Raw genomic sequence first — 14824 nt, forward strand, 5'->3', positions numbered from 1 at the left:
AAAAAAAAAAAAGAAAGAAAAGCAAAAGCCCAAATGCTAACTCAAGGGTCAAGAGTCTCCTGCCTGCCTCTGCACTGTCAGACCACAGAGGCAGTGCCACGGTGGCCTTGAGTGCATGACGCTAGCAGCTTTGCTGCGTTTCTCAGCTGGCCTGGGAAACTCTGAGAATAGACTTCAGGCCCCACATTTGGCTTGGTCCAACATCAGTGTGAAGTTGAAAGCCAAGTGTGAACAGGCAGCTTTCAATATGCAGAGCCTCTAAGTGACACCCACATGAGGACTGAGGGCAGACAGTTGGCCTAGGGAGGTGGGGGTGGGTCAGGGAGTCCAGCCCTCCTATGCACAGTGGGTGGTCAGAGGACTTCCCTTCTCCTGGTTAGCTATGTCCTCAAAAGCAAGCGTGCTGTTGACAGTAACGAGCATTGGCCAGGTTCTCACCCACGCCCCATGCCGTGCTCACACAGAGCAGTGTGGACAAAGCTGCCTTCACCCTGAGTTGTCAGCGGAGGCCAGAGACATTCATGTTATCACTTCTGCATGTGTAGGTGAGGACAAGAGCTGGTGAAAGTGACTTTCCCCAGACCCCACAATCCAAAGGAAGAGAGGGCAAGAATCTAGCCCTAGGTACAGCAGAGCCTACATGGGCCTTGATCCCACCTAGGAGTGTCCCTGAACAAATGGGAGAAGTACCTGACCAGGCAAGTCACACCATTCCAGGACCAAATACAAGCCTTTCTTCCAGGGGCCCACTGCTTGCCTTCCTTCCAAGGTGACTCTGGTTTCTTAGGAGTCCTGCACATTGGGGTTTCCCAAGAGCCACAGAAGGAACCAGGTTGCCCCCCCCCCCCCACCGGGGCAGGATTTACCTTCAGGGCTTCCCAGCTGGAATTCACCAGGTGCTGCCGGAAGGGCCCAAAACCTGAAACCAAAGATACCCAGGTTTGCTCAAACCAGCCCACACTACCCAGTAATAAGTTCTATCACCTGGCAACAAGTTCTGTAGGCCCCAGAGAACCTCAGCCTTGCTAATCTAGATTAGCCAAGGAATCTAGATTCCTCAGAATTGGCTGTATGAAACATAGTCCGGGAGGTGTCCAGATGCCACTGCACACTGGGTGGGAAGGATGAAACAGTGTCCACAATGGGGGGGGGGGAGTTATACAGAATTAGGGTCCTGCTGGGAGTGAGTGCTAGTGTGGGGAGGGGGAGGGGAGGGAGAGAAGGCCTTTCTGAAGGATCTTAGAGTTACAGCTCTTTTAGAAGAAGGCTTTCTCCAACAATCTTCAATGAAAACAGATCTCTTAGCCGATCTTGGTTTGTGAGCATACCTCTATACCTCTACTAGGGTGGGGCTTGTACGAATACACTTTATTTGGGGGTAAACCAGGACCTTGGAGAGTGTGAAGGAGTTTTCAGGGTGAATGAAAATCATTGGTTAGAGTTTAAAGTTCTTTGAATTCCTCATTTGTATGGAGAGGCATTTCAGGAATCCCAGGTACTTGTTGGGTGGGTTCTTATGTGGAAAGGAGGAAGTTCGTTGGTCTTCCAAGGACTACTTGACCTTCCCCAGGTAGAGAGTATAGGGAGTCCCCTAGACAAGGTCAGAGAAGGGGAAGCCCAGGTGGTATAGAGTCCTCCATTTTGCACTGAGCTCAGATAAGCCATCTAGACGTGGCAGATCTCAACCTTAGTTAGCAGGGTTTCTCCACAGCAGGGTTTCTCTGTGTAACCTTGACTTTTCTGTAACTTGCTCTCTAGACCAGTTCATAAGGATCTGCCAGTATCTGCTGGGACTAAAGGTGTGCACTACCACCACCCAAGAGCTTGTCTTAAAACAAGACAAGCAAAAATACAACCACAGAGTTAGGAATGTTGGCTCTGTTAAAAATAAAAAATAAAAACTCTGTTAAGAGGTTATTACAGGGAAACCACTTATCTATTGTATAAAGACTATTATGTGATATATTTAAAAGGTCTAATAATTTAAAAGGTCTAACAATAAATAAATCTTTGGGCTGGAGCCAGCGGGGCTGGAGCCAGCGGAGGTACTGAATTTAATTCCCAGCAATGACATGATGGCCCACAACCATCTGTACAACTACAGTTCATATACATACAATGAATAAATAAAATCTTAAACAAACAAACAAAGAATGAGAAACTGGGTCTCACATATTGATAGGAACGGAAGACACTACTTTGCAATATGGTGATAGATTTAAAAAAAGATTTATTTATTATTATATGTGAGTACACTGTAGCTGTTCTCAGAAGCTCCAGAAGAGGGCGTAAGACCTTGTTATGGGTGGTTGTGAGCCACCGTGTGGTTGCTGGGATTTGAACTCAGGACCTTTGGAACAGCAGTCAGTGCTCTTAACCGCTGAGCCCCGATTTTTTTTTTTTTTTTTTTTTTTTAAGAACTGAAAGTGGACTGAGCAACATGTAAACACCTGGCCATTGATCTCAGAACTGGAAACTCCTGTTCACAGTAGTGTTCTCCAGTCTAACTACTCTAAAGCTATAAACTATCTATATGTCCTTCCATAGGTTTTAAATAAGTGTTCTACTTTAACTGTTGCTGTCATAAAAACATCAAGGAAAGCAACTTAGAGGAGAGAGGAATTCATTTCAGCATATAATTATGTCCATCACTGTGGGAAAGTTGAGGCAGGGACTTCAAACAACAGTCACATAGCATCCACAGTCAAAGAGCAAAGAGAAATGCACACATGCTCACTTGCTTGTGTTCAGTTTGATTTCTCCTCTCTCCTACAGCTCAAGGATCTCCAGCCTAAGGAATGGTTACCACCCACAGTGGGCTGGGCCTTCTCATATCAATTAGTCAATTGTCTTACTTGTGGGCACAGACATACTCACAGGCCAACCATTGCCTAGGGAATGGTTCTGCCCACAGTAAACTGTCTTCTTACATCAATTAGCTTAACTAAAATAATCCTTCAAAAAACCATGCCCGTAAGCCAACCCAATTCCTCAACAATTCTTGACTGGGACTCTCTTCAGGTGATTAGGTTTCATCAAGTTGAGAATTAAAGCTAACCATCACAAAAACTTGACAAGCAATGGAATCATCCATATTATAGAATATTACTCTGCCATGAAAAGGGGCCAGAAAGTAGAAACAACCTAGATGGTTATAAGTTGATGAATGAAAAACAAATGTGGAATAATCCATACAATGAAATACTTTGTAGCAAAAGGGCCTGAAGTATTGATGCATACTGTAACATGGATGAACACTGTGAGCATGGCAAGTGAAATAAATTAGTTTCAAAAGACAAAGTATTCTAAATCCATGTATGTTAGTTGTCCTGAATAGGCACAACTATAAAGAGAGAAGGTGAGTTTGCCTTTCCTCGGGGCTGTGCCTGTTGAATATGGGATCTTATGGGTCATGACATTGATGGGATCTCTTTCAGCATCTATATCTCTGTGTCTGTACTAAGAGGCACTGTCATGCAAACTTCAAATGAGTGAAATGTAGAGCATGAGAAGTGTGTATGTGTGTGCTACATGCACATGCATGTATGCGTTACATGCACATGCATGTATGCAGATGTGCACACAGGTTCATATATGGAGACTAGAGGAGGACATCAGGTGTTCTTTGCTTTTTGTCTTATTGCTGAGACAGAGAGCCTCCTGTCTCCCCCCCCCACCCCACCCCCTGTGCTGGCATTACAGGTTACATGCATGGATATACCTGGCTTTTTATATTTTTTATCATGCTTAGGCGGCAAGCATTCTTACCCACTGTGCCAGCCAAGTGCTACACCTTAGTAAATTTATTCACATTTTAAAATAACCTATCTATTAACACATTCCAAAAACTTGGACGAACCTCAGAAGAATCACACTGAAAAAAAAAATTCCAGTATCAGATGGCCACATACTACCTGATTCCATGGTCATAATACTTTCCTTATAAAAATAATTGGTTGGGAGGCAGAGGCAGGCAGATTTCTGAGTTCGAGGCCAGCCTGGTCTACAGAGTGAGTTCCAGGACAGCCAGGGCTATACAGAGAAACCCTGTCTCAAAAAACCCAAAAGAAAAAAGGAAAAAAAAAAGAGAGAGATGGCCAGAATACCACTAGGTGTGTCTTGGAGAGAGAATGACATCATGAGGACCTGACCTAATGAATGCTTTGGTTTAACTGACTTTTCAAAAAGACTTTTTAATTTGTAATCATGTGTACAGGTGCCCATGCAGGCCAGAAGAGGGTGTCAGATCCCTTAGAACTGAAGTTATGGGTGGTCATGAGCCAACCATGGGTGGGTGCTGGGAATCAAACCCTGGCCTCTGAAAGAACAGCCAGTGCTCTTAAGCACTGAGCTATCTCTCCAGCCCTCACAAATGGTCATTCTTTGATGATTTAAAATGTGAGTAAACTACTTTGAGGTGGTAGAACCACGAAGGATGGGGCCAGGTTGGAGGAAGTGGGTCACTGGGAGCACTTCCTTGAGCTATATCTTGGGTTCCTGTCACTGTTGTGACACTGTTAACACTGTAAATGTTGTTACTGTTACATTCTGCTTCCTGTTCACCATCAGACAAAACCTTCTTCTCTACTTTTCCTATATCACTATGAATTTCTCCCTCATCAACGGCTCAGATACAACGGTACTGGCCAAGGTGGATGGAAATTTCTGATGAGAGCTATAAAATAAATGTCTCCTCCATCGATGGTGTTCATATCAGATGTTTTGTTACAACATCTCAACCAACATGAAAACTAACTCTGTGGTGGTCAGCTTTGTCAACCTGATATAACCTAGAATCCCTGAGAGGGAGAGTCTCAATGATCATTTACATTGGGTTGTCTGGTGGGCATTTCTGCTGGGGACTATTTTGTTAATTGATGTGGGGGAACCCAGTTCACTATGGGCAGTGTCATTCCCTAGGCATTGGGTCCTGAGCTATAAAAGAATGGAGAAATCCAAGCTGAACATGAGAAAGCAAACAAGAGAGCAAGTATGTATGCATCTCTCTCCACTCTTGACTGTGGATGTGATGTGACCAATTCTCTGAAGTTCCTGTGCTGCTGACTTTCCCACCACGATGGACTGTAACCTGGAATTGTAAACGGAAATAAACTGCTTTATCCTTTGTTTGTCTTCTGGATATTTTATTACAGCCAAATGAGTCTGAAAAAGACACCAAGTATTAAAATGGGGGAAGAAAGTGTGGAAGAAGCTAAAGTGGGAGTAGCAGGGGAAGGTGTTTTGAGGTGGAGGCAATTCCAGGAAGCCTTGCACTGGTCTAAATTGTATTGAGCGGTCTGTATGCACATGCACACATGCTCATTCCTCAACCCCTCCATCCCTTTCTCCTCCTCTTCCTTCTCCCCCTCTCTCTCTGCTTCTCTCTCTTTCTTTCTTTTTTTTTTTTTTGGTGTTTTGAGACAGGGTTTCTCTGTGTAGCCCTGGCTGTCCTGGAATTTACTCTGTAGACCAGGCTGGCCTCGAACTCAGAAATCCACCTGCCTCTGCCTCCCAAGTGCTGGGATTAAAGGCGTACGCCACCACTGCCTAGCCCTGATTCTCTCTTTCTTAATTGTACTGATGTTAGTACGTTGGATTTGACACTGAAGATGTCCGCATCAGGCAACCCTAGTGAGATTTGCAAGTTCTCTTTCTTTACAATTTCTTCTCGATCTATATTTCTAAAATGAAAAATGTATGGCCTCCTCCTGGGGGAGGCTAGCATATCAGACTGAGAGGAGGGGAGCCTCATCTCAGCTTGGGCTGCAGGTAGGGTTGAGCATCGTCCTGCTCAGTTTTATCTGGAGTATGACTGAGGGTTTGAGTCCCTCACCTGACTCTCAGCGCATACTTCTCAGTTGCCACACTTTCCAGTCTGTAAAAGATCAGGATGCTACATCAAGTCGCTGGACCCCAGGGCCTCTAGAGTAGGCAGCAGCACTGGAGAGGGAATCCGGCTGTGCCTGGCAACTGCTCAGTGTATTGGTCGTGACCCATCATCAGGATTGGTTCCTAGGGAGAAAAACTTCAGGGGACAGAAAGCTTTTCAACAGAATGGCCCACCATCTCAGAACTACCATCTGGCTTTGACTGCTAGGATACACAGTCTTGCAGCTGCTGTGGGAACCTGCAGCTCTAAAGAACGGCGTAGAAAATGTTGAGATTAAGTAGAAAGACCGAGAAGCCAGCTTCCTCGACAACATATCACAAGCTTTAGAACCACATTCAGCTTTGAGGAAACTACAGCCTTGTTTGTTTTAAATTAGGAAAGACAACTCAGGGAGCAAGGTTAGAAGGTCTTGTTTTGCTGGGCTAAGCCTCATTCCCCATCAAGACTGTCTTGGAATAGAGTTGGGTAGTCAGCCAGAAAATGTGGTAGAATCAGCGAACCCTGGGGAGGACTGCAGGTTCTCCTGGTCTCTCATTTTACAGTTGGTCCCAGCCAACACCTTAATCTGAAGGCTGTTTGTTAGAATCCTTGCATTTCACCATCTGTCTACATGCCAGTTGTCAAGACAAGATTTACACATCCTGGGGCTCCAATAAAATGAAGAGTCTGCCCTCCCTCCGGCAAACTCAAAACATTACAAATAAAGGCAGGCCACACTCTGGGACCCAGAGTGTGGCATTTCCCAATGGTGCCTGACTCCCAGCTACTGCTGGCTGATGAGAGAAATGTAGGGAAAGACGTGAGTCCAAGAGGGGGCAGCACATTTCCATGCCCATATTTCATTTGAGACAGGCACTGCGTTTACCAAGAGTATGGTTTCCTGAGGACGTCAAGTGTAATTTGAGTCATTCTATCTCTGGACCCGAAATAAAAAAACAAATCAAAAGTGCAAGGGAATAAGAGTGTCTCGAAAGAATGTTCTTTTTTTTTTTCTCTCTCTCTCTCTCTCTCCTTTTGGAAGGCTGATAATATGAATCACTGTCCTAAAGTATTTATCAAAGAGGCTTTCAATTAGGACAGGTGACCGGAATCCTTTGTTTCCCTTTATCGAATACAAGTTGGAAAACTTGAAATGTGCCAAATGTGTCTAACTAAAAATAAATAAAGCGCTTTGGTGTCTGACTAAAAATAAGAGCATCGTGAGGAAAGAGTCAGCCCATAGGGACCAGCTGTGACAATGACAGGTGCCTGTGGCTGGGGTGACTTCAGATGTGTGGCTGAGATGGAGGACAGAGCAGCCACCATTCCTTCCAGGCTGACCTTTTGGGGTTCAGAGGCATCAACCAGTGTGTGTGTGTGTGTGTGTTCAGAGGCATCCACAACCAGTATGTGTGTGTGTGTGTTCAGAGGCATCCACAACCAGTGTGTGTGTGTGTGTGTGTGTGTGTGTGTTCAGAGGCATCCACAACCAGTGTGTGTGTGTGTGTTCAGAGGCATCCACAACCAGTGTGTGTGTGTGTGTGTGTGTGTGTGTGTGTGTTCAGAGGCATCCACAACCAGTGTGTGTGTGTTGGTTATTTCAGTATTTCCATAGTAGCAAAAGCACCATGGGGTTGGCGACTGCAGTCTCCATCAAGGCCTGGTCCTTTAAAAAGGATGGTATGAGGCCTGTGATGGTCAATTCTGTCTAAATCTGCAATACAATGGTCTCCACTGGGTCCTAGGCTTAGGGACAGCAGGTGACAGCCTGGGCTCCTCCCCAAGGGGCTGAAGGACAAACAAGGTCTGAGTGAACCTAAGCCACAAGTGGGCACCTTTGTGGCGAAGGGGCTCAGAGGCAGGAAAGCCTGTGTTTTTTTAATAGGGCTGAGCAGGAAGTCAGCTTCCATCTGGAATTCCTACCAACACCAGTTGCCACCCGTGTTCCCCTGGGAGAGCTGTTTACAAGCAGAGTCGAGCAAGTGCGCATTCCAGGCCCCAGCAGAAAGCAGCCGAAACCAAAACCCGGAATGCAGGGAAACTTGGGCTTACCGGTCACAACCACACAGCGGGACTGTGAATCCATGAGACCCGGCTGCGCTAGGCTGGTCCAGCCGAGATCCAGGATGGAAAAGACCACGTGGGGAGTGTGGAAAGGCCACGCCCCTCGGGAGCAGAACTAGCGGCCTTTGGACACTCGGGGGTCATAGCGCCGCCAGAACTAATATGGACTCAGCTTAGTTGGTTCCGTAGGATGCATGACATCATGGTGCTCGACCCTATAGCAACCAACTGTCCCAAGACTGCGGGGTTACTAGGACCCACCACTGAAATCGCTCAAGCTAGGACGGCGCGGGTCACCCTTTCTGTTTTTTGCACCTATCTTCTTGATTACCTTGATTTTTTTTTTTTTTCTTTTTCCTTTTTTTCTCGGTAGAATCCCCTGCTGCCCGGAGAATTGCCCCGTGTTTGGAAAGTGTGACTTGGCTTATGATTGTTCTTGAATTCTGCAAAGCACTTAAACAAGCAACCAAACTCCCAGAAAACACTCACTGGAAACTGACTGTAGGCGGTGCTTGCAAGCACCTGCTGCCTAGACCCAGTGGGTCCACCGTCAAATTTATCTCAGTTTTCTTGTTCTGTGGAGTGGGGCTCACCCCCGCCCGCTTAGACGGAACATACTGCCTCCCACTCATGTCCCCAGCTGCATCTGCCTGGAGCGACAGGGTCTCACCAGCTGGCTGATGTCTGCTGGCTTCAGACTGGTTCATCCTGTCTGTGAAGTGCTTCCTACTGCGCTCCCTGGCAAAAATGCCATCCGATGTCACCCACGGTCTTGGCATTTCTCTGAGTTAGTTGAGCTCTTAAAATCTGTCAGAGAAACAATAACGGGAAACCTTACTTTTGGGACAGTTCATCTACTGATGTCTTATGCAGCCTGCTGGCTTTTCAAAAATACTTAGTTTTGTTTTTGGTTTTTTGTTTGTTGTTGTTTTTAATATATATATATATATATATATATATATATATATATATATATATATAGTTTTTAAGAGAAATAAAACTCGGGGCTGGAGAGATGGCTCAGAGGTTAAGAGTACTGACTGCTCTTCCGAAGATCCTGAGTTCAAATCCCAGCAATCACATGGTGGCTCACAACCATCTGTAATGAGATCTGAAGCCCTCTTCTGGTGTGTCTGAAGACAGCTACAGTGTACTTATATACAATAAATAAATACATCTTTAAAAAGAGAGAGAGAGAAATAAAACTCACACTTCTCTCTCCCCATCCGGGTGAGGCAGGGGAGCAGCCACGGGTGATCTGATGAGCCCCAGTAGTTGTTAACTACTTAATTGGCCCTGGAGGTGGGGTCCTGGCTTCTTTTGTTACCCGGGAACAGGAAAAAGCCAGCTCTTTCACTCCCTGCAACCCACCCATCCACTCTGCTCCCCAGGCTGAGACCCGACTAGATTCTAGAGGAACTCAGGGGCTTTGTACTGGACCTGGCTGCAGGTGGGGTGGGAAAGAGGGGATGTCTTGGTCCTAGTTTCTCACATTCCTGTGGGCATTTGTAGACATTTGTCCAACTCCCTGTCCTGAGCTGTCCCTCCCTGCTTGGTGGCCTTTTTCCATTTCTGTTAGGAGGGATTTGCTCCTTCCCTGGCACAGTTAATGACAGACGACAGACACAATGTCCCTGTTTGCAAAGGTGGGGGCTGGTGGTGCTGAGGCTTCCAGTGCTCAGGAGGCAGAGGCAGGCAGATCTTTGAGAGTTCGAGGCCAGCCCTGGTCTACAGAGAAAGTTCCAGGGTAGCCAGGGCTACACAGAGAAACCCTGTCTCAAATAAAATGAACAAATGCCACAATACCATGTGACCCCGTTTACGAATGCTTACTACTATGCTGAGAGAAAGCAGTCCCTTAAGGGCAGTTACCAGTTGTGTCAGTTGTGAACAATACCACTCTATACTCTTTTGATAATGGAACTATAATCTCTTGCAGCTGTTATTATCATTATCATTATTATTATCATTTAGAACAGGTCTTGATGTGTTGCACAAGCTAGCCCCGAACACTTGGGCTTATGCGATACTTCTGTTTCACCTCTCACAGACAATCTGGGATCATGGGTATATGCTGCCCTGCCGGGAGGGTGTTATTTTTTTATTTGGTTGTTCCGTTTGCTTGTATTTGGATTTGACTCAGGTTGTTTTTATTTCCTGGCATGCATTGAGGAGTTTCTACTTTCCCATTCATTTTTCTTCTGCCCTAATCTTTTCTCTAACTTTGTAATGAAATTTTTAAAAAGTCTCTAACTGATATAAAATGTTTTTTGTTAGTCACAGCGATGCATCAACTACTGCATTCGTCCTGACCTGCAAACAAACAAACAACAGAAAGCCCACCCTCTTTCCCTAAGAAGAAAACTGCTCAGAGAGGCATGGATTTTCGGGTCTGGGATCTGCTCTTTTCATTTCTTTTTTCCACAGTAAAAGCAAATGTTTTCGAACAATTGCTGATGTCAAACCCTGCCTTTAGGCTGATGAAATACAGTAAGCCTGAGAATTTGTAAGGCATCGAGGGGAGAGGTTTGATTTAACAGAAAGCCTGGCCATCTTCCTTACAAGATATTCCCCAGAGGGGAATGTTTGCAATTATATTCGACTCAAGGGCAAGGTGTGACCCTCTCACTGAACCGGAAAGCAGCCATGTGTTCCCACTGGGGACCTCTGAGATGACAATATCCCCAGACTTCAAATATTTCACATTTTATACCAAACACGAAATTTTGTGGGATTGGTTTTAAATTCCTTCCTGTTGAGTGGTGACTTCCTGCTTAAACAAGAGAAAGGATCACACGGGCTGTTTATTGTCTTGGAGGCAAACAGCTTTTGGTAAGGCACAGACAGCTGGAGAGTTGACATCAATGAAATTTCATCAAACTGATCAAATTCCTGCAGGGGGAGGAAAACGGAATCAATCATCAAGAAGCAGCGATTGTTTGAAGAAGAATGTTAACGCAGCCCTCCCCCCCAGCCCTCCCCTACGACAACCATGTCTGCTCTCCAACTCTCCGCTTATGGCTACTGTCAATCACACAACCCATAGCTAAATTGCTTCTTGTCAAAGCACTAACTGATTCTCCAAAAAAAGTCACCTCATATTTGAGAGTCATCTCTCCTACTCCCTTGTACCCCAAGGGTGGGCAGCTATAAAGTTTCTATAAAGGGCTGGGCAGGAAGTACTTCTAGCTTTGTGTAGCACATGGCCACTGGTGCAGGTCTCCAGTCGGTCCTGCTGCAGTGGGCCATGTGGAGTAGATGCTATGGAAATCAGCTCTGGCCCCGCTGCCATGATTATGGATGCTGAATGTAAAATGTCCTATAATATTGACATGTCGTGAAATAGTCTTCTTTTGCTCTGTTTTTTTTTTTTTAACTATTGACAAATAGTGTAGAGACTATTTTGGGGTCTTGGGCTGTACAAAAGTAGATGGTTGGATGAATGGGGGCTATGGGTTGTACTATGTGAAATCTGCTAGAATTCAATATTTCTCTAATGGGAAACTTACGGTATAAAGCACTGAGATACATTGGTTCTACTCGTACCTCTTTGTAAACAATTTTTTGCTCCAGTTACCCATGGTTGCTAGTGGCCCCGAAATATTAAACGAAAAATCCCAGTTATAAATAACGCATAAATTTAAATCACACATAGCTTGGAGTAGTGTGAGAGAATCTTGCAGTATTAGGCTTGGTCCTGCCTGGATGTGACCCATCACTATGTCCCGTGTGGCTGCTTTGGTTTTTTTTGTTTTGTTTTGTTTTTGTTTTTTTGAGACAGGGTTTCTCTGTGTAGCCCTGGCTGTCCTGGAACTCAACTCTGTAGACCAGGTTGGCCTCGAACTCAGAAATCCGCCTGCCTCTGCCTCCCGAGTGCTGGGATTAAAGGTGTGTGCCACCAAGCCCGGCTGTGTGGCTGCTTTGTATAGATGCTGTTCATCCCTTTATCACTGGGCAGATCTCTTGGTTATCAGATGGGCTGTGCAGGTCTCCTGAGACTTGTGTTTGTGTAACTCTCACCTTACTTAATAATGGCCCTAAGGTATTATATTGGCAAGACTACTATAGCATAGTGTTAGAACTATTCTTTTTAATTATGTATTGTTAGTTAATGTTGATAATCACTTATCATGTCTACTTCGTAAATCAGTTGCTAACCTAGGCTTATAAATGTAAGGAAAACACAGAGGATACATGGGTGGGTCTTATCCTTGGCCTCAGATCCAGCTGAGCGCTCGTCACAGAGAAGTGGCATCTCTGTACAGTAGGGAGCAAGTACAGCCCTGAGTGAATATGAATATATATATGCTGTTGACACGGGGCTAGCCATGTCAAGGGCCCCAGTGCCTTAGTCCATGCAAGAGGCAAAGCCTTCCCCTGGTAAGGCTGAAAGGGATGGCAAAGCCTTCCTAGGGGGAAGCAAGCCCAGGGGGAGGGGAAAGGCTTCCTCTGCTCCCTGGTGAATGCTGACTGTGTGTGCAGAAAATGTCCAGCATAGCTTTTTTAATCCCTGGATGAGCCTAAAGACTGCTCTCCTACAGAGACTGTGCCCACCCAGTTCTGCTAAACCTGTCTCCTGGATTCAGCTGTACGCACTACTAAGCCTTGCTGTGCATCGCATATAATAAATAAGCTGAGCTTCCACGATGCTGTCGCTCCTCCAACAGCGAGCCCAGTCCACCCAGTCCCAGCCTTCCTTGTGTGTCCTTGTGTCTGTCTTTCCCCGCATTGCCTTTGCGGTCCTGGATAGGTTTCTGGAACCTAATGATTAAGTGACTTAGGAGCCTGGGGACATAGCACAGTCAGTAAAGTGCTTATCTGAGAAGCATGAAGACCCAAGTTCAATCCTTAGTAACCACATAAAAATTCCAGGCCTGGAGGTGTGAGCCTATCATTCCGGCACTCGGGGAGGTAAAGCCCTGGGGCTTACAGGACAGCCAGGCTGGCTGAATCGGTGAGCTCCAAGCCAAAAAAAAAAAAAAAAAAAAGAAGCCACACTTACATGGACCCCTGTACATGTTTGTGTACCATGTCAGTAGCGTGCGCACACACACACACACTCACACTCACACACACACTCTAAACAAAGATTGTGCGATACAGAATAATTTATCAAAGCCCCACTGCTTTAGTTTTTTTTTTTGTTAGGTTCATGCAGAAAGGCAAGATGAGTAAACCCAGCAAACACAGTCATTACTTAAATCACAGTAATGGTTTTTACCAGGAATTAACCACCTCGATTACCAATGTTTTGTTTTGTTTTTTTGTTTTATGTTTGGTGAGGAGCAAGGATTACAAGGCCCCCTCCAGCCTTGGCCTGTAGTTGCTGGCTGGTTGTACAGCACAAGGTGGGTTTTGTCTTCAGCACCCATCTAGGGAAGACCCCAGTGGGCATGCTGCTCTGATCTTGTCTGCTGGACTCTTGCCTCACTTAACTTCTTGTTTTCAAACTTCACACTTAAAAGGGCTTCCCTCTCAAATGCTTGCAGCTCTTTCTTATTTAAGAATTAGTACTTTGGGACTTTTTTTTTTTTTTTAAATAATGTTGTGAAACAGCCATTTGAAACTTTTAAAGCAATCATAAAACTGAGATATTGGGGGTTTTATTGCAGCAACGGGATTATTGACAGCATTCCATGGGAAACTGGTCTAGAAGACAATGCACTTCTGGTTTCCTTTTCTTTTTGACACAGAGTCTCTGTATGTTGTCTAAGATGGCCTTGAACTACAAAATTCAAATGACTCCCCTGTCTCAGCCCTGTCAGTCCTATAGGACTAGCATGTCCAGTTAAGACAACGAATTCTCTAACGTCTTCTATGAATTATAATGTAGTTTTTCTTTATTTCATGTTTTAAACCCCTGCAAGTATTCTAGAAAATAATGTTCTTCTGTCACATGCTGTAGCACAAAGCTTTCGCTGTTTCTTGTTTTTTTAGTTTGTTTTTGTTGTTGTTTTTAGATTTGTTTATTTATTTATTTAACTTTACGAGTACACTATACACTTACTTTATGTATGTGAGTACACTGTCACTGTCTTCAGCCACAGCAGAAGAAGGCATCTGATTCCATTACAGATGGCTGTGAGTCACCATGTGGTTGGTGGGAATTGAACTCAGGACCTCTGGAAGAGCAGTTAGTGCTCTAAGCAGTTGAGTCACCTCTCCAGCCCCTAGCTGTGGTTTGTGTCACATTTTCGGGGGGTTGTATTAACCCTTATTTTATCACTTTTTATTTTTAACATATTTTTAAAAGGTTTAATGTGCATTGGTAATTCGCCTGAATGCATGTGTGAAGGTGTGAGATCTTGGAGTTATAGAGTTATGAGCCGCTGTGTGGGCACTGGGATTCGAACCTGGGTCCATCTAGAAAACTCAGTGCTCTTAAGCACTGAGCCATCAATCCAGGCTCCTCTTCACTCGCACATCTCCTTAACTAAACAGTAAGAACTGTTGCAACAAGAATTTCTTTAATCACTCAACTCCAGGAGCTGGCTGGGCCGATTGCTGAATTTTTACTGTTTAATTTCTCTGATACCTTGGGAACGACTCAACAGCTGTTTTTTTAACACAGAGGAAATTCTTGTGTTGGTAAGTAAGGCCAGATGAAGGCTATAGTGATACTTAGGAGTCCGCTTGGAACAGAGGCCATATCAAACCCACGGCTAGGTCCTTGCTGAACCACTCCTCTTAACACAGATATACACGACATTTTTCTCTTATGTTGGCTTAGGGCCCAGGGCAATTTTGGTGTCAGTAATGAGTGTTAAGTGGCTGAGTTTCTTTTAAGAAGACTTAGAAGCCGGGCGTGGTGGCGCACGCCTTTAATCCCAGCACTCGGGAGGCAGAGGCAGGCGGATTTCTGAGTTCGAGGCCAGCCTGGTCTACTGAGTG

General features: G+C 45.1%; 1 protein-coding gene and 1 long non-coding RNA gene across 2 annotated transcripts in view; both read right to left on the reverse strand.

Annotated features, from left to right (window-relative positions):
- Pgpep1l (pyroglutamyl-peptidase I like) overlaps positions 1–7996 on the reverse strand; it is a 30309-nt gene extending 22313 nt beyond the window's left edge. The window contains exons 1-2 of the mRNA XM_029479964.1: positions 7922–7996; positions 867–919 (exon numbers count right to left, since the gene is read on the reverse strand). Of these exons, the coding sequence (XP_029335824.1) occupies positions 867–919; positions 7922–7955 (87 nt within the window). The 5' untranslated portion in view covers positions 7956–7996. The remainder of the gene's footprint in view (positions 1–866; positions 920–7921) is intronic.
- Positions 7997–10719: 2723 nt separating this feature from the next.
- LOC110299419 overlaps positions 10720–14824 on the reverse strand; it is an 8517-nt gene continuing 4412 nt past the window's right edge. The window contains exons 2-3 of the long non-coding RNA XR_002378457.2: positions 13941–14055; positions 10720–10825 (exon numbers count right to left, since the gene is read on the reverse strand). This is a non-coding gene — a long non-coding RNA (uncharacterized LOC110299419). The remainder of the gene's footprint in view (positions 10826–13940; positions 14056–14824) is intronic.

The sequence above is a fragment of the Mus caroli genome, chromosome 7 (genome assembly GCF_900094665.2).
Source record: "Mus caroli chromosome 7, CAROLI_EIJ_v1.1, whole genome shotgun sequence".
NCBI lineage: Eukaryota > Metazoa > Chordata > Mammalia > Rodentia > Muridae > Mus > Mus caroli.